The sequence below is a fragment of the Halictus rubicundus genome, chromosome 15 (genome assembly GCF_050948215.1).
Source record: "Halictus rubicundus isolate RS-2024b chromosome 15, iyHalRubi1_principal, whole genome shotgun sequence".
Taxonomy (NCBI): Eukaryota; Metazoa; Arthropoda; class Insecta; order Hymenoptera; family Halictidae; genus Halictus; species Halictus rubicundus.
In genome coordinates, this window is record NC_135163.1 from 10,566,847 (window position 1) to 10,590,658 (window position 23,812).

At 50.7% G+C, this 23,812-nt stretch overlaps 1 protein-coding gene across 2 annotated transcripts in view; it reads right to left on the reverse strand.

Moving 5' to 3' along the window:
* The window catches only part of LOC143361569 (hemicentin-1), a 374,791-nt gene that overhangs the window by 8,429 nt on the left and 342,550 nt on the right, over positions 1–23,812 (reverse strand). For both annotated transcript variants that reach the window (XM_076801071.1, XM_076801072.1), the window contains exons 10-12: positions 21,485–21,644; positions 16,916–17,215; positions 10,090–10,410 (exon numbers count right to left, since the gene is read on the reverse strand). In XM_076801071.1, coding sequence (XP_076657186.1) covers positions 10,090–10,410; positions 16,916–17,215; positions 21,485–21,644 — 781 coding nt within the window. The remainder of the gene's footprint in view (positions 1–10,089; positions 10,411–16,915; positions 17,216–21,484; positions 21,645–23,812) is intronic.

Consider the following 23,812-nt stretch of genomic DNA (forward strand, 5'->3'; position numbering starts at 1 on the left):
TCCGCTACCTCCTGTCGCTTTAATAGAATTTAAAGCAGCCTCTCGCGACCGTCTTCCGCCGCGGAACGATTCCCCGAGAAAAGATTCATCGCACGGGCCGATCTTCCCGGCTGAACAACGCGATAAGCGATTGTTCTTGCTCCGAGACTCCGCTCTTACGGGATATCCGGCGATCAAAACGGATGAATCTCGGAGCCTTCGCCGATGCGCTTGCTAATCAGTGTCCCGTTATCTTTAACGCTTCGAATACAGGTAACCTACATAGCGTTCCTTCACTTTTGGATCCTGCTCCAATTTTCTTCTAACGCGTTAAGCGCGAAGCCAATTTTATTCCGCATTTCGCTTCACTTTTTATTTAGACTCGGCTACCAAAATACACCCGTACACCAGCAAAAGATTCGCACGATTCGTTTATTTTAGCGACAGTCGTCCTACTTGCAATATTCTGTTGAACGCGATGTGTCCTCTCGTAAAATAAGATATTTTGACGGAAAAGTTATAAATTCTCCGAATCCATTTAAGACTCGAATTATTTATCTTCGGGTCTCAATACTCGGAAGGTCTTACACTCTAAATTTATATTTAATTCATACCGATAGTCGCAGAAATATGCTTGGCGTACTTACAGCACATAGTAATTTACTTATTCGCGTCGCTTGCGTGCAGCATATATGCATGAATTTTTTGAAAATTGTATGTCCGCGCAGAGTGTTCGACTATGTCCGGTTAATATTTCAACGGGTTGATTCTACAAGGTAAAATAAGAGGCCGTAGAATCACCCCCGGCATAGATATCTCGTAGAATCACCGGTTGAAATATTTACAGCATCGACTACCCTGTATAATGCATAACGCTTCCACTTTTTAGTTCACATGCTAGCTAACCCCATGTACAATTTACAGAATTTCTGGCGAGGGGACGCTAAAGCTCCAACGGAACAGGACCCCCTCCCCTCCTAAAGGACAACAGACTTTGCGCGACTACCTTTTCAAGTTTCTGCGACGAACAGAAGAAATGCTCGTCAACGCCTACACATGGTAACAGCTGCAATCACCTGTACACTAAAACGCTCGACCTGTACGTGAAACGTCTCATGCTATGTTTTAGTTTTACTTTGTTCTATTTTCTATGTGTACAGATGTAACATTGTAATCTATTTGGTGAAAAATAAAGAGTATTAGTTACAACAGTTAATGTGTTCTTCTTTCTCTACCCTGAATTTCATGCCACCTCCTTTGCTATCACGTTCTCCTAGTAAAAATCCGAAAATACCGAAAGGAAAACTTTGGAAAATTTTCGACCGTCTGACTTGACGTTGAATTGTACTACTGAATTTCGTGCCACCTCCTTCGATATTATGTTCTCCTAATACAAAAGTACCAAATTGTCGAAAAATTTCGGAAATTTCGGCCGTCTGACTTTTCGTTGATTTGTACCACTGCATTTTCGAAAATTTTCGAGCGTCTGGCCTGACGTTGACTTGTACTACTGAAATTCGGATACCTCCTTCGATATCATGTTCTCCTAATACAAAAGTCAAATTTTCGAAATTTTTCGGAATTTCGGCCGTCTGACTTGACGTTGACTTGTACTACTGAATTTCGGATGCCTCCTTCGATATCATGTTCTCCTAATACGAAAGTCAAATTTTCCAAAATTTTTCGGGATTTCCCGGATTTCGGCCGTCTGACTTGACGTTGACTTGTACTACTGAATTTCGGATACCTCCTTCGATATCATGTTCTCCTAATACAAAAGTCAAATTTTCCAAAATTTTTCGGAATTTCCCGGATTTCGGCCGTCTGACTTGACGTTGACTTGTACTACTGAATTTCGGATACCTCCTTCGATATCATGTTCTCCTAATACAAAAGTCAAATTTTCCAAAATTTTCGAAAATTTTCGGAATTTCGGCCGTCTGACTTGACGTTGACTTGTACTACTGAAATTCGGATACCTCCTTCGATATCATGTTCTCCTAATACAAAAGTCAAATTTTCCAAAATTTTCGAAAATTTTCGGAATTTCGGCCGTCTGACTTGACGTTGACTTGTACTACTGAAATTCGGATACCTCCTTCGATATCATGTTCTCCTAATACAAAAGTCAAATTTTCCAAAATTTTCGAAATTTCCTGGATTTCGGCCGTCTGACTTGACGTTGACTTGTACTACTGAATTTCGGATACCTCCTTCGATATCATGTTCTCCTAATACAAAAGTCAAATTTTCCAAAATTTTCGAAATTTCCCGGATTTCGGCCGCCTGACTTGACGTTGACTTGTACTACTGATTTTCGATACCTCCTTCGATATCATGTTCTCCTAATACCAAATTCGATTTTTCGAAAAATTTCGAAAATTTTTCGCGATTTTCGGATTTCTACTAGGAGAACATGATATCGAAGGAGGTATCCGAATTTCAGTAGTACAAGTCAACGTCTAGTCAGACGGTCGAAATTTTCCAAAACTTTCCGTAATTTTTCGTAAAATCGAACCTTGTATTAGGAGAACATCATATCGAAGGAGGTTTCCGAATTTAAGTAGTACAAGTCAACGTCGAGTCGGGTGTTCGGGAAAACTTGAGGGATCAATAAATAAATACGCAGATACGTCTTTTCATTACATTGTCTTTATTCGTTCATTGATCGTTCTTACATAAAATGATTGTAACGCGAAACAAGAACGCCGATAACGAAAGAATCTTTCTGGATAGGTCTAGAGTACAAATGTGTCCCAAAGTCCAATAGCAAAACAAGCTGTTCAGGGTCCAAGCCGCACCAGAATGAAAAATGTATCATTGAGCATAAAGTTTGTAGGAGACGATAGTCTCGTTGGGACAGCGACAGACAGCAATATCTGAGAAACGGCTCAGGGTATAGACTACAGACTACAGAGAGGGAGGGGGAGGGAGAGAGAGAGAGAGAGAGAGAGAGAGAGAGAGAGAGAGAGAGAGAGAGAGAGAGAGAGAGATGGAGAGGGAAAACCCTTTTAATATCTCGGGTCCAGGGTCGAGGAAGTAATTCTCGGGCGGCGAGTCCCGCCTAATCCGCGGCGAGATCGATCGATCACCGGGGTACAGAACTGGAAAAGAGAGACCTCTCGCGTGAGCGTTTCATTAATTGAAAACGGCTGCCGGAACGTAAGTCGTCTTAGCCCGTGGGATGGACAGGGGGTAACATCGATTCGGGGTTAGCCTTACGTTCGAATTAATCCAGGTGAGCCGAAGTTAGATCTGGCTTCGGCTAAGCCGGGCTTTTTGGTGACTTAGCCGACCACGTGACACCGAATCTCCGTCTTAGCCGGGGGACCGGATATACGTAGCCAGCAACCAGGCAGTCAACTCGGTATATAGCAGGTATGGCAGCCTAACCGAGCCGAGACCAGCCGAGGCGAGCCGACTTTCCCGTTTCGCCTAACGTTCGGCCAAGGTCCTCCCGGTAAATTCCAGCATTTGCCGGATGACCGGGAGGATTACGGAACGTTTGCCAAAGGCTCGGTCGGATCGAGAGATCCTTCGACGACTCTCGTCGCGGACAAATCCTCCACCGTCGCCTCGGGGGGACCAACACGCGAAAAACTTTCCAATTTTTACCGTACGCCGCGACGCGACCGCATCGACCGTTTAGCAACTTCGCAAAGCCTGCGCCTCGCCTCGGACCACGACTACCCTCGCGGATCGCGTTTTTTCCTCGCGTTAAAACCGATTAGCGATCTAAACTTCGATGAACTCTAGTTCGTGATCCCCGGCTGACTCGGCCCGAGAGAGGGATCCTGCCAAGGATCGACGGCGCGGCGCAAGGACCGGTTTATCTTTAGTACCCGGGCGCCAGACGTTTCTTCGCGTGGAACTCGATTAAACTTCCATTGCAACTTTTACGAGACATTGTCCGGGCTTAGGAGGGTCCACGACCGAGAGTCTAGCGATCTTCATTCCCCTCATCCCAGCGGGATGGCCCTTCCGCGACCCGTTACAAATCGGTAATTGATTAGGCCTGCAATCATTCCGCTGCGATTCCACGAGTCACCCGGTTATTGCCGGTGGGTTTAAGTGCGGAATAAAGCTTGTCCGCGTCAATTACAAGACATACAATTAATCTCAGTCGGAATTGAATGTCAGATTATGTGTATAAACATGAGTATCGTTGCGAGTATCCACCAAATTGTATAAATACAGCTCAGTTATTAACAACCAGTCGTAAAGAATAATGATGTCTCTACGATATTACAGAACGTTTTCCAGAATCGTTGTGGAGATCGTTTGCCGGAAACGTCGATCGGCTGCGCGATGCTCGGGCGCATCCGCTCGGAATCGTCCGATAACGTCGCGCGTCAGCGTCCGCGATGTTTCATTGCGCCGTACATATAACGGAAACGCGCGTCGCGCCGCGTCGCCTCGCGTCGGGTTTGATCGGGCTTTAATTGAAGTAACGTACGACGCCGGTTGGAAGCCGGTATCCGCTTTGGAATCGCGGGTGAGGAGGACAGCTGTGTATCGGCGCTGGCGCTTGCGCCCGCGATGAATTACACCGACAACGCGCGACGCGAGGCGGCCGTCCGCCGGGGTTCGATTACGCTAACGACACGCGTAAACACGCGAAACGGCACGCGCCGGATCGCTGCAAACGAACTGTCGTCGCTTCTCTGTTAACCGCGCGACACGGCGCGCACTTGTGCGACACGAACGTGTCACGATCCGCGACCCGTTCCCGTTCCCGTTCCCGTTCCCGTTCCGGTCCCACGGGCCGGAATCGCGGAATTCGATTTTGCCGGCGCGTTTATCGGCCAAACGAAACCTCCATCGGCAATTTCGGCGGGCGCGCGGTTCGACGACCCGTGATTCGTATAATTTTATACGTGTTTTCCATCCGTTCTCCCGCGCCCGGCCGACGCGTTCCGCGGTCGACCATCGCCCCGTGATCGATCGGAAATCTCTTGAGAATCGGAGGTTTACTGCGTCGCGCGTACCAACCCTTTTCAAGTCCGTCCGCACTTCTTTGCGGAAGCGTCCAAACGATGATCTATCTTGGATCGGGCGTCTTTAGGTAGTGTTTGCAACCGCTGAACTTCACTTTGAGGCACCAATTTTCCCGAATATGTAAGTTTCAATGGCCGGAGTTTGCTGGTTCAAAAGTGTAAATCGTTTACTTACAAGTAAACTGGTACAAGCCGTACCAATTGAGAATCGTATGGTATTTGGTTCAATTCTGGGCGCCGGTTCGCCGAATTCGAAAAAGAGAAATCTGGATCGGAATCGATTCGGCGGCGTGCGCGACACGCTTCCCGGAAATCCCTGACGAGCCTGAGGCATCGCGTCCGAGGTTGAGGCACGTCAGCTGCATCGACTTCTCAGAGTCGAATCAGATTAGAGGGGATAGCGGGATTTCCCGGGAGCGAGGAGAGCGCGCGTTGTTCTTTGAGACAAGAGACGAGACCGACTAGCGTGCTGTCCACGAAATCTTTTGCGGTTAGATTCGATTTCAGGGGCAACGATTCATCGTTATCGGGAGGTAGCGGGAAGCACGCCTCGGAGCAGAGGATGAAGCGTTCTCTCCGGGCTGATTCGATGGCTCGAGGAATCGGGGAATCGGGGAATCGGGGAATCGGGGAGCGGGTGTCGCGGTTTCAGGGGCCGAGGAGGAGGAAGGCATAATTCGGATATCCGGGCACGGTAGTCGTCGCTCGCGCGAATTCCCCCGGGGCCCGGAGAATAATTTTGGCAAAACCGATTGCCCGCGGGTATTCGAATTAAAGCGAAATCCTCGGAGAAGAGAGGACAGAGGAGAGAGAAAGAGAGAGAGAGAGAGAGAGAGAGAGAGAGAGAGAGAGAGAGAGAGAGAGAGCGAGGGAGAGAGAAGAGTAGCAGTGGTCCGGGCCGCCTCTGCGTTAGATAAAGGGTTCCATCGACACTAGCAGAATTTCGGGGCGGATCGCACGATAATTGAGATTAGGGTACCTGGCCTTAAGCCTTTCCGTAGCTGCGACGATCGGCCAATCCCCTCGATAAGCGTTTATTATGGACGAGATTCTCAAGATCCGCGAGTATATCGCCCGTTGCCTTCTCCTCTTCGTCTCTTCTCTGCCCTCTTCTATGCGCCCGTTCCTTCTTCCCTCCCCCCCCCCCCCCTCCGCCCGAGCCCGGAGCCCCTCTGCGGGCCAATCCTCTTCGGGTCACGGAGATTGCGCCGGTAATTGCTCCTCGATTTCACCTACGTACACACGGCTTTCTATTGTTGCACATGAGAGCACGATCTCTCTCGTGTGTACACACGAGCATGGTTACGCGAGCGCGTGGAGCCGACAGATAGATAGAGAGACACAGAGAGAGAGAGAGAGAGAGAGAGAGAGAGAGAGGGACAGGGACATAGAGACGCTTCGCGCCGGCAATCACCGACCAACTCTCGAGACTGTTCCAGCTGATTGCAATTAAGAGGATACCAAACCGTCATCGACGTCGATACTTGACCGTTTCGCATTAGCATCCGGAGAGCATCGTCTAGCTCGTAAAACGGATCAACCTTCCCGGCGAAACGCAGACCACTCGAGCACGCGAGAAACGACCAGCCAGACTTTTCCGAGCATGATCGATCTGCGCTGCGGATCTCCTTTTCCGAACGAACGCCGCACAACGAGCTGGAAACCCGTGTTCCGTGGCCAAAATTTCAGCCGATTCGGAACACGGGACTCTCGGAAGTTCATAACTTCGAAATCCGTCCATCCGAAGATGGCAAAAACGATCGGTGGGTTGCTACAATTTTTTTTTTTCGACATAAGACGACGAACTGTGCGATAACGATCGACAGGGCAATCGGGGCCGGTTGTTTTGCGGGCAGGAAATTTCATCGAACGGTCCGCGTGCCCTCGGGACAAGGGCGTACGTGTTTTTTGTTGCTGAAGGCCGCTAGTTAACCCCTTTCTCGGGGCTGGTGCGTCGGAGAAATTTTTTTCCGTTCGCTACGCAGCGGAACGAGCATCGAATTAAGGAAAGCAATTACAGATAATGGTCCCTACGGCACCCGCCGACGGAACCGCGCCGTTGTCGGGGGTGCAGAAGGGTGGGAAAAGAGGTGAAAGGGGCACGGTCGCGAGAGAAAGAAAGAAAGAAAGGAAGAAAGAGGGACGGGAATCGGGAGAGACGGAGGTAACGGGAGGGAAGAACCCGTCCACGAAAGATACGAATGTACAGGGTGGTCATTAAGCGGCTGCGCCTTCTCCGGCATCCCTTTCCGCTCTCTCACCCTCTTTCTCTCTTTCTCTCTTTCTCTCTTTCTCTCTTTCTCTCCGTGTTCGACCCACGGTCTTTCTCTCCGTCGCTCTCGGCCGCTCGTCTTTTTGGACATTAAGCCGTTTCGCGTGCGGTAATTTTCCCCGGGTCATTTTTGCCGCTCTTCTTGCTCCGTCGTTAACTTCACTTAGCTCTGTTTACCCCCCGCCGTCATTTTTCTCTGCCCCCGACCACGTCGCCGTCCCCGATGCTCTTCCGCCGTCCTGCTGCCTCCCCCACGGTCGCCAAAGTCTGCCACGCAGCACGTTCCCCCTCCTTCTCTCTTTCGCTCTCCAGCAAAACGAGAGAGAGTCCTCCTCCCCTTGTCAACTTATTTCGTCGGAGGCCGAACTATATCCCGCTTTCACCCCTTTAGCATAATTAGCGTCCTGGTCTGTCTCTCTACTTGAATGTTGACTGCCGTAACGATTACACCGTAACGTCTACGTTGGTTCCAGTTCGAATCGCAGCAAGGACGTAAACGTAGCCTAAGCAGAAGAGTAATAACGCGTGAAACGGTTTGGCAGACACGTCGGTTGATAAACCTCGGTGTCTCGCGGTCGTGGACCAGAGAAAAGTGTGCGACAGAGAGCGGCAAAAGAGAGAAAGAGAGAAAGAGCGAGACACGGGCGTAAAAATGTAAACGATTTGTCGTGGTGAGCGGGTAGTGTGTCACTGGGTGACGTCGTGTGTACACGCGCGATCGTAAATATCAGCGTGGCGTGGAGTTTACAACCAGGTAAAACGGAGAGCACCAAATCAATTGTCAGTAAAGTGATTTACGGTCGCGGCGGCGTCTATCAATTTGCGAGGCGGGGGATGCGAGCGAGCGAGTCGAGCGAGCAGAGCGAGCGTGGAACGACGCGGGCGTAGCACATCGGCCTCGCCTAAGCGAGCCTAGGCGAGCCGGAGAGCCCTTGCCCTCGCCCTCGCCCTAGCCTTGCCAAAGCGCGAGCTACCAGCCGCCACGACTCCTCGTACATCAACTTCTCGACGTTCAAGAACAAACGACCATTACTTACCCCCACCTTCTACACCTGTCTCTCTTCCCCTCCTCACCCCTCTCATCCCTCCTCGTTTCTCCTTCCATTTATCCGGCACTCGCAAAGGAAGGACCCCGACTGTCCCACCTTGATTTTAACGAGCTTTTCGATTAGCTCGTCCCACAAGTCCTGCGAATTTTTAACGCTTCAAATGACCATTTGAACGCTCACGTTTATTGCTAAACGTGCGTATGTCAAAATTATACAGGGTGAATGTCTGGGCAAGAGCTCGTTAAAATCGAAGTCGGACAGTTGGGTTTCTTCCCTTGTCAGACCACGTTTGATTATCTTTCGATTCGCCTTTCGGAAGAGAGAGAGAGAGAGAGAGAGAGTTAGGGAGGGAGGGGGTGGCTAGAGGGTGGGGCCTGAGAGAGTCACGGCTACTTACCATTAAAACTCCCCTCGTTGGAAGTCGATCGGTGAAACGACCGGTTCCCTAATGAACGGGCCGAAAGTCGATTAGCGCGTAATTAGGACATTAGCTGGGAACTCGCGGCATTTAAATACGCCGGCTTCTCTCGATCCCCCGCGCACACCACCTTGAAACCTTCGCGTTCTTCCGCGTCGCCTTTTCTATCTCGGCGGGCGAGATAGGAACAATCGAACTTGCGTTTCTTCAAAAAATTAAATACACGCTGTCTTTTAAACACGATTCAACATTCGAATGAGTGTACGAGTGTTGATCGCATCTCTAGTTAAAAGCCACGTTAGGTCCCGTAGTCCACGATTCTCGAAGAAAACGGTTTCGGCATCGGTTAGCAGCGGCGCAGGCCGGTCGCGGCCGCTGCCGCTGCCGTGCGACCTAAGTAGCGTGACGTACACACACAGAGAGACTGAGAGAGAGAGAGAGAGAGAGAGACTGAGAGAGAGAGAGAGAGAGAGAAAGAGAGAGAGAGAGAGAGAGAGACTGGTAATGGGCGTGGTGCATTCGTCTCGGTGTGTTGTCTCGGGGGTGGCGATCCGTCTTGCTTACCAGCCCCGTCGCTGACACCACCCACTCGGGAGGAACGGGAGGGACGGCAGGAGAACAGCCGGCATCCGTTTCGTAGCCGGTTAGGAACCCGCAGCCGGAAACCCGGCAACGACCTTGCCCGCTAGATCCCCCGAACCGTTGTTAATCTCTGGGCAATCGGTGCGCCGGTCACTGTATCGATCAACGGTCAGCCTAACGCGGCCCGTTTCGCCTTGAACGCGTTCCTCGTTCGATTAAACTCACGCGTGACACGTGATTTTTCATTCTGTCGCTTAGCCTACCCCTTTTCCTCTCGACTCCGAGCTATTTTTTTGTTTTTCGGATCCGTAGAGAACCGCCCTCTCCCACGGGGAGCAGCAACATGGTCTTCCGTCTCGGTGTCTCAAGGACGCGACAAACTATGCAAACGAGAGGGCGCATAGCCTCTGCTGCACAAGCAAACGCGTCGAATCCCGATCGCGTCGTGTGTATAGTCTCGTGCGATCGGTCACGCGTTAATCGTCGGGCTGACGTCTCGATTTCCCGTTAAAATTAATTGACGGGGTCAAGTGCCACGCGAGTTTTCAGCGATCCGCGCCACTCGCTATTGTTGCCAGTGCCCGCGACGAGTTATCGATGGCGATCGTTAATTGGCCGGCTATGCGAATGTGTGCGAACGTAAAGAATGACGATACAACGTAGGAGAGTATCGGTCTCGGACGCGTTAAGAAAATATTGAAGACCTTTTTGGTGGACTCGGTGAATTCTGATCGACGAAGATTGCGCGAACGGTGCTGGAAAAGGCGAGAAACGAGGAAATGGAGGACTTACCGGTTCGTTTCTCGGCGTCCCGGTAAGCGACCTCGCTGAGGATGACCGAGTTGCTTCGTCCCTTGGCGTTGATCGCGTAAACCGCGACGTGCACGCCTGCTTCAACCGACGCCTCCAATCCCGTCAAGGAGAAGCTCGGCTCTTCGGTGTTGGACACGTTGTACAGGGGCTGGATGCTCGACAAAAAGTCAACGTCGCCGTGGTACACCTCCAACACGAATTTCTGGGGCAGACCTCCGTCGAAGCCCGGCACGCACTTTACCTCCACGCTGGTGTGCGTCTGATTCGCCAGCGTGCAGTTCACCACCGGGTACGGTTTTCCTGAAACCAACGATCGACATTGTTCAATCGCTATGGACGACGATCTTAGAATTTTTTTTTCTTAACCATCTTAGAATCATCGCGCCGACGCCGAGCACAGCAGCGGACTTTGCTCGCAAAAAGCTAATAAACGAGTCGGCGTTAATAAAAAAAATATCAACAACGTAAACCGGACAGAATTTTGCAGGTTATTGGAAATTTAGGCTCCGTAAAGTGACCGTCTAAGTATCACGCATGGAAATTTCACGAAATTAAAGGGACGTGATAAATAAAAGTGAAAAAAAGTGACTCGTTGCTAGAACGTTATTCTTGGAACAGGCAACAGGCGATGTTTGCTTTGGGAGTACTTCGAATTGCTCCCAGGGGCAGAACTGTTCAAGAACGACTGACGCTTGAAAGAGAACAAACTTTCAAAGACAATCCATCTTGTTCTCTTTGTGTAGTGTTGCCCGAATAGGTGTGGTTGCTGTGCTCTCGATTGCAACGAAGCTGGGACGATGCCCCACAGGACAATGTATATTCACACGTGTTCAAAAGAAACTTTTCTTCTTATGTTAGACGACTAAGACGTTGAAAGGGAAAATTAGTTTGTTTTCGAATCACCTGACGAACATACCGACCGCAAAGTCTTAAAATCGGACAATGTTTAATCAAGTGTCGCGAAACGACGCCCAAGCGTCGCAGCTAGAATTATGGCGGGCACAGGGGAAATAATATTCGCCAGTGATTCGATTCGATGCTCGTTCGCCAACCAGTGGCCTTGCCACGCTACAACGATAATCGTTTGCGCGTTGAGTTTCCTCTTTTGCTCGTGTTACACTCAGAGAGAGAGAGAGAGAGAGAGAGAGAGAGAGAGAGAGAGAGAGAGAGAGAGAGAGAGAGAGAGAGAGAGAGAGAGAGACAGTGAGAGAGAGACAGAGAGAGAGAGGATGAGCCGGGAGCGGTGGGATTCGCACAAAGTAACCGTGGAATATTGCAGAGCGACCGACGGCGGTCGGGCTACGGCCGTTCACAATCGTAACGTTCTAAAGAGCCAGCCAAGACTGAAATCCTTTACGAAGCAATTTCACGCGCCGAGTCGTTTTAATATTCGGGAACTTCCGGAACGTCAACTTTTTCCACCGCCCACACCGGAATCCGCGAAACCACCCTCGCGCACACACCCCCGCCTCTCCCAGACACCGATGATTCCTCGACTCAAGCTCGACTCGACTCTACAGGGGACTCGGAACTCTAATAAGCAAGGTGTTTCGTCCGCAGGAAAACTCCAATCCTCCTGTCCCGTCAACTTGTCCCCGCGTACGGTACTTTAATCGCTCCCTTTTCATCTTCTCTGCGTGTTGTCTCATTATTCCTTTGACACTTTGGACGTCCACTAAAAATTCATTTTTATTCCTGCACGTAGCATTAACCCCGCTGTCGTGTTTCTGCCCGAACGTATTTTAGTTTCAGCCTATACAAGCTATTACAGTAAGTGTACGCATTCGATCATTAGTCAATCCCTCGATCATGGAGCAAGGTGTTGAGCAGTTTTCAAAAATGCCAGTCCGAAGGCCGATCCTAAAGAGCGCCTGTACCGTTTCTCACCGCTGGTCATGTACCGCAAATTTCCGCAATTGTTGGCACCATCCGAAAAGCGGATAAGTAGAATTGCAGCGGTTTCCACAGTCTGCACCACGCCACCGGCAATAAGACCGTGTCATAAAGCGGTTGCAAGCCGGAGGGTCGGAGGGTCGGAGGGTCGGGATCCCCATCGAGTCCATTTAGAGACCGACGACGCCTAACCGGCTCTCTAGCATCGCGTTGCATGACGTCGCATCGCATCGCGAATTCGCGAGGCGTCCGTGTGTGCTCAACTCGGAAGCTGGCCCCAGTCGTTCTTGATATCCGGCGCGATTTTTGTTATCGCGCTGCCTCGTTTGTCGCTCTTTGTCCGGTAATATTTCCCGGGTACTTTGTAACCCTCGAAGGCTACACGCTCTACAGGTTGGGGCCGCGATACATAGAGAGAGAGAGAAAGAGAGAGAGAGAGAGAGAGAGAGAGAGAGAGAGAAAGAGAGAGAGGGGGAGAGAGTTGGCCACCCCGAACGCGAGAGAGCTCCGTTCTCTGGAAATCAAGCTCCGGCTAGGTCCCGGGTGAAAAATGTTTGCGCGTCTACGAGTGGCAAGGATTTAGTGTACCGGGATAGTAATGGTCACAGAGATGTGTCCCGCTGTTTTTCTCTCCCTCTCGTTCTTCTCTTCTTCCCGTTCCCTTGGTCCTCCTCGTTCCCTTCGTCCGTTCTCCGTCGCGTTCCATTCCGTCCCGTCGGCTCCCCAAGTGCGCTGATGCAGTTTGCGTCCTATACGAAATTCTTTTTCCCTTCCGGCAGTCAAAGCGCGCCGTTGCAGTCGTGATTCGACGCGCGATGCACCGCGATGCAGCCCCCGATGCAGCGCGGAGAAAGGACCGTCGCGCGTATTTTTCTTCTCGCCCCACTCCATCTCATCGTTCCTTTTTTGTTCCTTCTTTTTCTTCGTCAGTCGCTCTCTCTCTCTCTCTCTCTCTCTCTCTCTCTTGTTCGAAATAAAAATTCCTTTCCCTTAAACAGGCAGCGGAGCCATCTCGCGATTCCGAGAAAATAAATATTGTTCGCCGTTTCCGTCGGCGCGGAAAGCGAATCTCTCGGTCGCTTTTATTTCGCGTTGCACCCTCTGTCTCTCCCTCCCCTCCCTCACTCTTTGTTTCTTCTCTCGCCAATCTATTTACGCATCGTGCGTCTTGATACCTCGCCACGCTCCGCTGGCGAGTCCTTGATCCGCGCTAATCGCAACCCTCCTCTCGCCTCCTCCGCCATCGCGTTTCAACCTTTTCATCGTTTTAGGAGACCCTTTTTTCTTCCTTTATCGGCTCCGAGCGTTTGCAATCAATTCTTCCGACGGAATTGTAAGTCAATTTGTGGAGAATGGTCTTACGCGGTGTTTCTCTTTTTATTAGGTGTGCAAACAAATTCGGTGCCTTTTTTGTCACGACATTTACCTCGCATTCGTAGAGGAAGTATACACGATTATGTTTCGAATTATAAGCTTACATGTTTTTGCTGGCATATCAGAAGGATTTCCACGCGAGGGAGCGAAGGTTTAAAAAGATGTATCGAATTTCGCAAGTGTAGCATTCTCCCTTCCAACCTTCCCTCTCGCCGCATCGCATCGGTTCAATTTATTTTCATCCGGCCCGGTAATGTATGCGCGAGTGCGCCGATTGAAAATCGTGTTCTCCATAAACCGATCTCCTTCTTTTCAGCTTGTTCGGCCGAATAGTGGGCAAAATGGAATCACGGAGTGGTTGTTTTGTGAACTTTTTTTTGTGTTCATTGTTCAAAGGCATTTCGAGCGGCCCAGCGGTGCGTTATTTAATTAACATCGGGGTTGTAACAACCTTTCCGCATCGGCTATTCCTTTATTTCATTTCGATATATCGGTACTAGGCATAGTAGAAAATCTCCTGGGAAAAATCGGCTTTCTGGAAAGAGAGGGAGAGAGAGAGAGAGAGAGAGAGCGAGAGATAGAGAGAAAGAGAGAGGTTATAACAATGCTCGAGCCACCGGTAAATAACTGGCTCGAGTTTCTGCGGGCTTTCTTCGATACAAGCCACTGCCGAACACGATTTCCCGGCGAATCAACGTCCAATACCGACGCCGACAGATTTGCAAATAATTTTGTTCCGTCGAGAGTCGTTTTTCCGGGTCAGCGCCGGCGATATAGAATTCTGCTTGCGACCACGGGATCGAGAGGATCGGGAAGATTCAGAAGAATCATCCGGGAATCGTTGCTACTCGATTTTACGTGAACCACGAACTCGCGAAACTTTGCGTCTTATCGCGATCATAAAACATTAATAAACGGGGACGTCCCACTAATTTTATCTATGTTAACCCATTGGTTTACATTTGCGCGCATGCGAATGCTTTCCAGTCACGGCATTAATCGTAGCGTGTCTATTAAACGTTAACCTCGAGCATATTCTTTATGGTCGTTTGTGTATGTTTATCTTAATTCATCTCTCGACTTATTAATAATTGATGGAGCGTTATCGCTAGATTGCGGATCTATTATGCAAACATCAATGTTTGCCGCCCAATTTTGACAGTTTCCCGACGAAAAATGTAGACATTCGTGCACGCTGTAAACCGTATAAAATCCTCGGTGTATAATTATCGTCGAGCGTCGAACAATTTTTCTCCCGTTTTTGCGCAACCGTCGCGTCGATCCCGTTCCTTGGGAACAAAAGGTTCGGGCGGTTGTTGTCGGCCGACAAAATTCATTTTGCCGTGCAAATATTCCGGCGGACGAACTCCGTGGGAGTTAACACGTGACTCGTTTGGTCGGCATCGGACGCGTATTCGTCAACGTCAATACGGTTTCGGCAGGTCGTCGCGTCAACGTCATTGTCGATCACGGTGCGCGGGCCGGGGGCAGAACAACGAGTTCGGGGGAGAGCAGTCGGTTTGAAAAAAAAAAGGACGCGTAGGCGTGTGCAGGAGCGGACCGCGTCGCGTAAAATCCGCTCGGGGATTAATGTCGGTTTACCGCGCGATGATTGGTTGCCGGGGCATTGTACGCGGCCGCGATAATTCCCGCATATCTGTCAGGATTTTGACCGTACGCGCGCGCGCGTTTCGACGCGTAAAAAAAGCCTAGGTCCTTCGGATAATTGGCCGGTGCTTGAGGAACAATGCCGGGGGCTGAAGCGAGGCGCGTTTTTCCGCGTTTTCTATTTGCCGGCCGCCGCCCGCCGCGCGCCACCCTCGCGATCCCACAAAGGAACGGAAAAATAGAAGCGGGACGCGAGCGAGAGAACGCGGTTCGCGGTAAACGCGAAATTTCGCGAAACAGTGTGCCGCAGTAGCGGAACAGTGTCGGATATCGCGGTTAATCTGTTTCGAGTTTTGGTAATTAACGAGATATTAATTAACTCGCTTTGCCGCGATACCATTCCGCGTCCGAACGCGGAAAATAAACACGCTCGTCTGATGTTTGCCAGCGCAGTTACCGCGACGTGACGCGACTTTTCCCTAATTTATCGGCGATATGTTGCTGTATGTATGCTGCACGCTGCGTCTACCACAGTACAACACGCTGTGCGTTACGCTCGTTTACAGAGCGACTCGTTATCGTTCGATGCCAGCTGGAAAATGAGAGATCTAGATTGTTTCAACGTTTCGCAAAGGAGAACCATCATTCGGTCTCGAGGGAAAGAAAACGCTATCACGAAAATATGTAATACACAGATTTTTGATCGGCATCGAGTCGTTTCGTCCCGGTGTGCGGCACGGTGGCGGCGCCGTAGTTTAACAATCGCGCGAGACAGGTTTGATTAAAGATCGCTTTCCAACTAATTGGAAGGATCTTTAGAGTCGGGACAATCTCGGTCTCGAAAGGGTAAATAATTGAGGCGTTAATAGTCTCGGTGGCTGGTTCGGTCTCGAGGGTGCCAGGAATTCGACGGTTCCTGAATAATTTACGCACGGAGGACTTTCGTGTCGAAGTAGAGCTGCCGCCGACATCTATTCACCCCCTTCTTCCTCGCCATCGATCCGCTAACCTTCGGCATCTCGAAACCGAGGAACGAGTACAGTACCTTCTTCCCACCGAATATTAGCTCCGACGGAAAGCACTGTCCATTCTTTAAAGTCGACTGTTTCCTGTCGGACCAAATTGTCCTGACAAACGGGCCCCGTGTCTTACAATTTGCCGTGAATGAAATACCGAGTTCTATCGCTTCGTTCGGTCGAATTACACAACAGAATTACAAATCGCATGAAATTTGCTTTTAGCATCGAGAATAAATCTGGACAAGTATTTCCTGCTGTTTGTTCGCCACTGCGTCTATTTACTATGAATTTTCTTACGAGTGCGAGCGGGATGGCAAGAGAATCGCGATCGAAGAGGTTGAACAGGGTACGGCGCGGCGGTAGTATCGGGAGTGAACAATCGGGGTTGACAGCGGTTTCTCGGGCGTGTTCGGGCGGTAAAGATGATTTCCGTGGAGGTTGGCTGGCACGCGTACCGAAGCAGCCGTATTTTCCAAGCGGTTGGTCCTTGCCGTCAGGTTCTCCTCGTCGCTTTGCCGCGTTCTGTTTACACGAGGCTGACGACGGTACGGGACGGCACGGGACAGGACGGGACAGGACGGGACAGGACGGGACAGGACGGAAACGCGACGCAACGGCGGCGGCTGGGTCATAGTTTCGTAGCGTAAACAGGCTCGTTTCTGGCCCCAGAAAGGATTTTAACTCGATTTGGGTGACCGCCGGGCGACTCGAGGCGAGAGAAGCAGAGAGAAGAGCGGGGGCTCGTTCAAGCACCGGCACGAAGCGTAGCGAAGCGACTTCCTCTCTCTCTCTCTCTCTCTCTCTCTCTCTCTCTCTCTCTCTCTCTCTCTCTCTCTCTCTCTCTCGGGGACGGTGAAACGGGGTGACGGGGTGACGGTGTAACGTTTACCCTCGATCCGGTAAATACTCACTGGCGGATACCAGCTGGAAGAGACACGGTCTCGCCTGTGTACCGACAAAATTGTCCGCCCAGCAGGACAGAGTGCCGTAATCCAGTTCGCTACCCGGCGTGTACGTAAGCACGCTCACGCCGCTCGACTTCTCCATCGTGAACCGGTCGGGCGCGACCTCCAACGTCTCCCCGCTGTTGTTGAATTTCCATCGGAAATTGTGCGCCGGTGGATCGGCCTCCACCCTGCAGGCGATGTCCAGGGACTCGCCGTGAGAAGCCCCCACCACGATGATACGGTCCTCCTTGCACACCGGCGCGACTGTAATCCACAGAATAAACCATCGTTAGTACCTTGCACTGTACACTTACCGCTCCTCGAAAAACAACTGGCCACTCTGTTCCCTCCCCAAACCAGCTCCCAAGGTTGTGTATCCACAGATTCTGCACACGAAATTCACAATTTTGCAAATGATATTCACCTTTCTGCAAACCAAATTCACCCTTTTACAGACCGAGTTCTCGTTCTGTTGCAAATCAAATTCGCCCGTTTGAAATTCAAAGTTTTATTCAGCGAAACAATGAACAGGTGTCAAATATTTGTTTAACAGCAACGCTGTATGCGTACAACCTATATAATGGTTCTTCCATCGCTGTTCCGAGTTGGTCTGGAAAAAGGGTGAATTTGGAGTAGAAAACCTGTGTGGGGGAGGTTCTGCGAAGAATCGCGAGGAACTCGTGCGGTCGGGAAGACGATAGACGAGCTCGTGCCTCGAGAGCAAAGACCCTTTGACCGAGGACGTAGCAGGACACGGGAGGACGCGTCGTTTGCCGAGGCAATCTTCGGGACTAACTTTGTCGGAGGGGGCGTTGACAGTTCGGAAGGCATGTTGTCGTTAATGGGTTTTGGTCGGTCGGTTGATCAACGTTCCGATCGTTTTTATTCGTTCGAGGAGGTTCGAAGCTCGCAGCTCGCAGCTCGCAGCAGCGGCGGCAACGTTACGATGGAAATTGCGGCAAATGAAAGCTACAGAGAGTTCGGCAGCGGCGCGGCGCGAAGCGAGGCAAAGCTAGGCACAGAGAGGCGAAGCTAGGCGGAGCGGAGAGGAGCGTGGTCAGCTTATTGCCCCGGTTTTTTTCTCCTCTCTCGACAGCGATAAACGTTCGCTTGTTTGCTATTCCTTTTATTTAGTTACCGCGCGCGCAATTCGGTAAATAGCAGTTGAAGTCAGGTTTCGAGTACAAAAGCGTCATCGAGTGCCGGGGCACGGTTCTTTCTCCGTTCGATAGCTTTTGTTCCATTCGATTCGCCGCCGAGTCGATGTGAAAAGCGTCCGATCCGCTCGCTCTAGCTCGCTTCGACTCGCTTCGCGCACGCGTGCGTGCACGCGCTCGAACAGAACGAATTAATTCGCGCGCGCTCCGGCCGTCAAGTCCGGCGCAAATAAATACAAGGGAACTCGCAAACAGCCCCGCCGACAAAAAGTTCCGCTGGAAACTGACGCGACGACGATCGACAAAGGACCCAGAGCGTGCTCGATCCCTCTTACCAGGCATTTTTTCGCACACCTTTGTGCAGAGAATTTTTCCGTTCATTCTAGTGCTATCTCCCATGATCTGGGAGGGAACGATCGAATACATTTCTTAAATCAAACGTACACTGCAACGAAAGTAAGCTTTAAACCGAAAGAAATTTCAGTCACTGGTAGCTGCGAAGAAAATCGTACGGCAAGGGGTTGAATAAATACTATTATAATTCTAATGGTGTTGGTGCTTCGCGACTGCTCGAGAGAGCAAACATGCTCGGACTCGGAAGAACCGAGGAAACCTCCGTGGAACGGAGGAAAAAAGCACGCGAGTTCGATGGTGCTTCGACGACAATGAGCTCGAGAGAACTCGAGTCGCCTATCCTACTGTGCTTCTCTCTCAACGACGTTCGAGGAGAGCGTGGGTACGTTTATTCGCCCGATCCTCGTCTCGAAAAATGTCGAAGCACGTCTCGCAATTTTGTCAAGAGAGGGAAGAAAGGAGAAACCAGAGTGAGAGAGTGAGAGAGAGAGAGAGAGAGAGAGAGAGAGAGAGAGAGAGAGAGAGAGAGAGAGAGAGAGGGGTGCACCTTCTCCCGGAATGAAATCGTTTCGCGACCGACGCGGAAGGATTGCCGGCGCCGTGCCGCGTTTTCCGCGCGATATATATTTCCCCTCGTTCATCAGCCGTTCCTGCCACTGCTATCTATCTCCCTTTTGCATCCGTCTACCTTTTCACTTTGCGGTAGAAGAGAGATAAATAGACGGGCGGTATCTTATCGGCCCAGCTCTGCTCTGCTCTGTTCTGCTCTACCCTAGCTCGGTATCGCGGAGAGGACGAAAGCATTCCCGTGCCGAGATCCGAGGAAGCGACATCGACGACTGTATTTCGGCTCGATAATCGGCCGGATAATTTCGCGGAGTAGAATGAGCTCGCGAGTGCCACGGACAATCTCGTCCGAGCGAAATGAAAGGCGGATGCCTTGGACAATCGACCCTTGATACGATAGGTATACAGCGTCAGTATAATAGAGCTGTAGCAATATTAAACTCGACCGATCAAAATGTCCACGGTGTGTCTCGAGAGCGGTCACTGCGGCACCAACAACCTCATAAATCTCTACGAGCATCGCCACCAGTCGGCCATCGTTCTCAACTTGTATCCGATGACCCGAAACCTTTAAACGATTCTCGAGTGTTAACGCGAGATCCGTAAAAACTCTCGACAACGACCAGCAGGAGGAGAGGGCGCAGTGAATCGTCGATGGACGTACATATACGCGGCGTCGAAAACTAGCCTCCCGATATTTAACTGCGGCCAGTGACGGCCTCGTAAAGGTCGAGGAAACGAGCCGGGGATAAGCAGCAATCTCTCCCGGGAGTTTCTCGGATCGAAGCAAGAGAGAGAGAGAGAGAGAGAGAGAGAGATAGATAGATAGATAGAGAGAGAGGGAGATGGAGAGAGAGAGAGAGAGAGAGAGAGAGAGAGGGAGAGAGACCCGTGTCCGGATTTAGTTTCCCGGTTATTACATCGTCGCGCCACGTCTGGAAATGACATTTGCTTTAGGCCATTCACGTCCGCACGGGGAAACGAGGTTTTCCCTTCTCGCGGTTGGGGATTTAAATCGATTCCGATCGAAGCTTTAACGAGAAAGTGCCGGGCCGAGAATTGCCAGATTTTTCGAGCGATTCTGTCGAGGAGCGACGAGAGGAGAGAAGAGAGTGATGAGCGTGTGTCGTGTGCGTTATCCTCCATTGAGAGAACGCGCGCGCGCGCGCGCGCGTGGGCGTCCAGTATAAACAGACTCGAAAATCGGCCGGGCGTATCGTACACGCACGCTATTTTCATTTTCTCTTTTTTTTTGGGATGAAACGCGCGTTACAAAGCGGAATTTACACTGTCGATGGCAATTATCAAACGCCCGGTAAAAAAAATCCGCGCGGAATAGCAGAGGGTGCGAGCGAGTGTGACCGGCTTTATCAATCTCGCGCGGTACGCGTCGCGCCGCTTAGCGACGCTCTCTGTCACGGATGATAATTAAATTTCATACGCGTCATTTAAAAGCGCGGGTACGAGCGCCGCGGTCGCCGATTCTGATCGTTAATTTCGAATTACAGAGGCCGGCGCGGCGCCATCCCCAGCGCCGGGCTAACGACGAACGCAACCCCACTGTCGCGCGCGTAATTACGCTTCAAAATCGGTCGCGGACCGCAATCGAAATAAGACTTCTTTACCTGGCAACCCCTGTTTGCTGAAATGTCCGATTTGTAATGGTAATGTCACGCGTAATAACCATTTCGTAAATAAATCTTCTTTTTAACGTATTTCTGTTAGAACAACGTCTAACACAAATATATCAACGCCGAGCCAATCCAGTCTACAAGAAAATCTGACGAGGTCCGTCCTCGAGGTTGAAAAGTGGGACACGTGGGATACGAATCATTGGCAAAACACAAGAAGCACGCTCCGGAGGAAAAGTTGTGGGTGGACAAGATTGCAGGGAACGGGTGATCGAGCAGGGTGCAGGATGACCATGGAAGGACAGTGATTCTCCGACGATCGTCTTTTAAATTGGGGATATTCAATTTGTATGGGGTGGTCTCGGGATAGAGGGGGCTGGGAATCTGACGGTTCCCGAGGCCGCAGTGCGGTCGGCAGTATGCTCGACGTAACCCGGGGAATTGGATATCAAAAATGTAGCTGGAACTAAGTACGCCTGAAATATTCAGGTGAAACGAGATCCTCGGGTGCAGCCGATTCGGAATAAATGCGCGAGCCGGTTGCGTTATACAGGCTGGAAGCGCTCGTTCTTCGGCTAGCTGGCTCTAAGGTAGCTGGCTGTGGAGGCAGCTGGAAGCTAGGTTCTCGTCGCGTTCGGCTGAATAAGGGGGCCGCTCGCTAACGAGTGCCATGGAAAATCCTCGATTAATTCTGCCCGATTAAAATAAAGCACGGTCCCCGGGCAGCTCGTTCGGAGTTCTCCGGAGGTCTCGGAGGTCGGAGGGGGGGGGGGGGGGGCGTGCACTCTTGTGACGTGACGTGACGTGACGTGACGTGTACTCACACTTGACGCGAAAATGAAGGGGTTCGCTCCGCGTCTCGTTCAGGTCGTTCGTCGCCGCGCAGACATACTTGCCGGCGCTGCTCCTCGTCACGCTCTGCAGCACCAGGCTCTGGTTCGACCAGATTATCCTCGCCGTCGCGTTGTGCGCCAGGACTTGATTCTGAAACCACCAATCCGACATATTACAACCATATTACGCCGCACACCACCACGCTGTCTGTACGCGCCGAGCTAAAAACTACCCTCCCTCCTCTACCAGCAATTAGATGCAGAAATTCGCAATTTGTGGTAACAGCGATTAAAGGGAAAAATAATCGCTTCTGCTTGAAATTGTGATTCCTCCTAAAACTTCTAGTTCTTAAATTAATTTCTACCGAATATTGTTTCTCCTGTGTACCACCAGGCCTGAAGTACTATAATCGCATCGATTGTTTAGGGGCCCAGCACCGAGCTGGGTAAATTGCACGAGTTTGTTGAAATATGTATAAACGAACCATAAAAACTTGAAAAAGATTAACCGGCGTTTTTATCGTGACAGCCCGGCTTCGATCAATTTACTCTCTGTTGTTTCGTGTTTAGACCGACTTTGCACGGCCAGATCTCGATCGCGATTTCGTTTCTCGTTACCGTGCAAGATGAATCGGCAATAAACGAGCGGCGAGCGGTCTCGCGACGTCTTTCTGACTGATTTCTCTGCTGGTCGCGTTATCACTGGGGTCATTCCACGCTAAATCGATCACTGAAATTAAGGGGTAGCTTAAATCATGCCTCTCTGCGCTGTGGGGCGCGCGCTCGTGAATTTTTATCTCGAAAACCATTCACCGAGTCGGGAGTTGATTCTTTTTTTTTTATCGTCGACGCGAAGGTTTAACCCATCGTGGAAACATTTTTTTTCGACGGAAAAGTTAATTCTGGAACAATGAAAACGAGCCGACCAATTCTTTTACTTGCCCTCCCTCCCACACAATTTCAATATAAAATTGCCTGTTGTTCGATGGTGTAACAATAAGAACACTTTTTAGGGTAGTCGCAGATAAAAAATAAGAAAAATAATTTTTACTTCCACGGTCTCGTCATCCAGGGAACTCGGAGTCCCAAAACAAATAAATAAAATCAAACGAAAATCCTCGGAGCAGTTTCTTTCCCACGCGTCTTCGGAAAGCTCTTTTTTTGCCGGGGTGATGGAGGTACGTGGCCCTCGTAGAAGCGTCAGAATTTACGAGGCCTCGTCGGGAACGCGTTAAGACGACGCCCGAACGAAACAAGGGACCGTTTCGGGGTTAATGGATCGAAAGGCTCGGGGAGAGCTTTCCCTCTCGAGGCGAAACCGGAGGGTCCGACCGTCCCAGGATCCGCGAGGATTAAAATATTTCGCGGTGGCGCACACCGTCTCGCCCAATAAAAAAAAAAAAAAAAACAACAATTCGTTCGTACATTTTTTTTATTTACCCATCAATTCAGACTTGTATCGCGTTTGAAAAAGTATTAAGGTACTTCACTTGAAAATCAATTAGTTTAAAAGTTATGATTTTTTCCCCGAGTTTCCATTTACTCGAAACACTGCGTGGCTGGGAGGAAGAGAGGGAGAGAGAGGAAAGTAAAAAAAAATAAATTGGATTTTATCGGTAGCGGGCCGTCTGCGACACATCGCGATGGCTCCCCGCCGCCGGAAGCCACGAGTAAACGAAAGAATTAGAGGCGAGCAAAAGTGCGAGAGTGCGAGAGAGCGAGAGAGCGAGACGAGGGCGCGTGGGTGGGCGGAGAGAGAGCCCGAGCAAGCCACCGTGCAACCTACTCGACCGGAATACTGGCTGCACTCGTGCTCGTTAAACCTCCCTCGTACCTTCGAATTCTTTTCTTTGGCGGCGAGCCTGAGCTCTCGCGCCCTCGACGCATTAGTACGTGTACAGACAGAGAGGGGGGCCCGAGAGGAGGGGATCCGAGGGAGAAAGCGATTCGTTCGAAATACAGCCGCTCGAGGAGAACGATCCCGAAACGTTCCTCGTTCGGGGTAATAGTTGTTAGCGCTCGCAGCCGCTGTACCGCGATGGTGAGCTTTATGACACGCTCGCGGCCCGTTCCGAGGCTGCCTCTGCTTTTGCTTAAAACGATCGAGCCCCGACCACGAGACTTCAACGCGGCAGTACAGTTGTACAACTTGTTCTCGGTTGTCCGAGCAGAGTCGCCAGATTAAGGCTTGTCGTCCCCTTCTACGAAAAGAAAAAACGAGTCCGCGAGAAAATTCACCGTCGGCGAGGTTTTGTTTCGGTTCGATGACGCAATTAGCCGCGGCTAGGCTCGAGATCGCCGATAGGATTCGCGACAGGA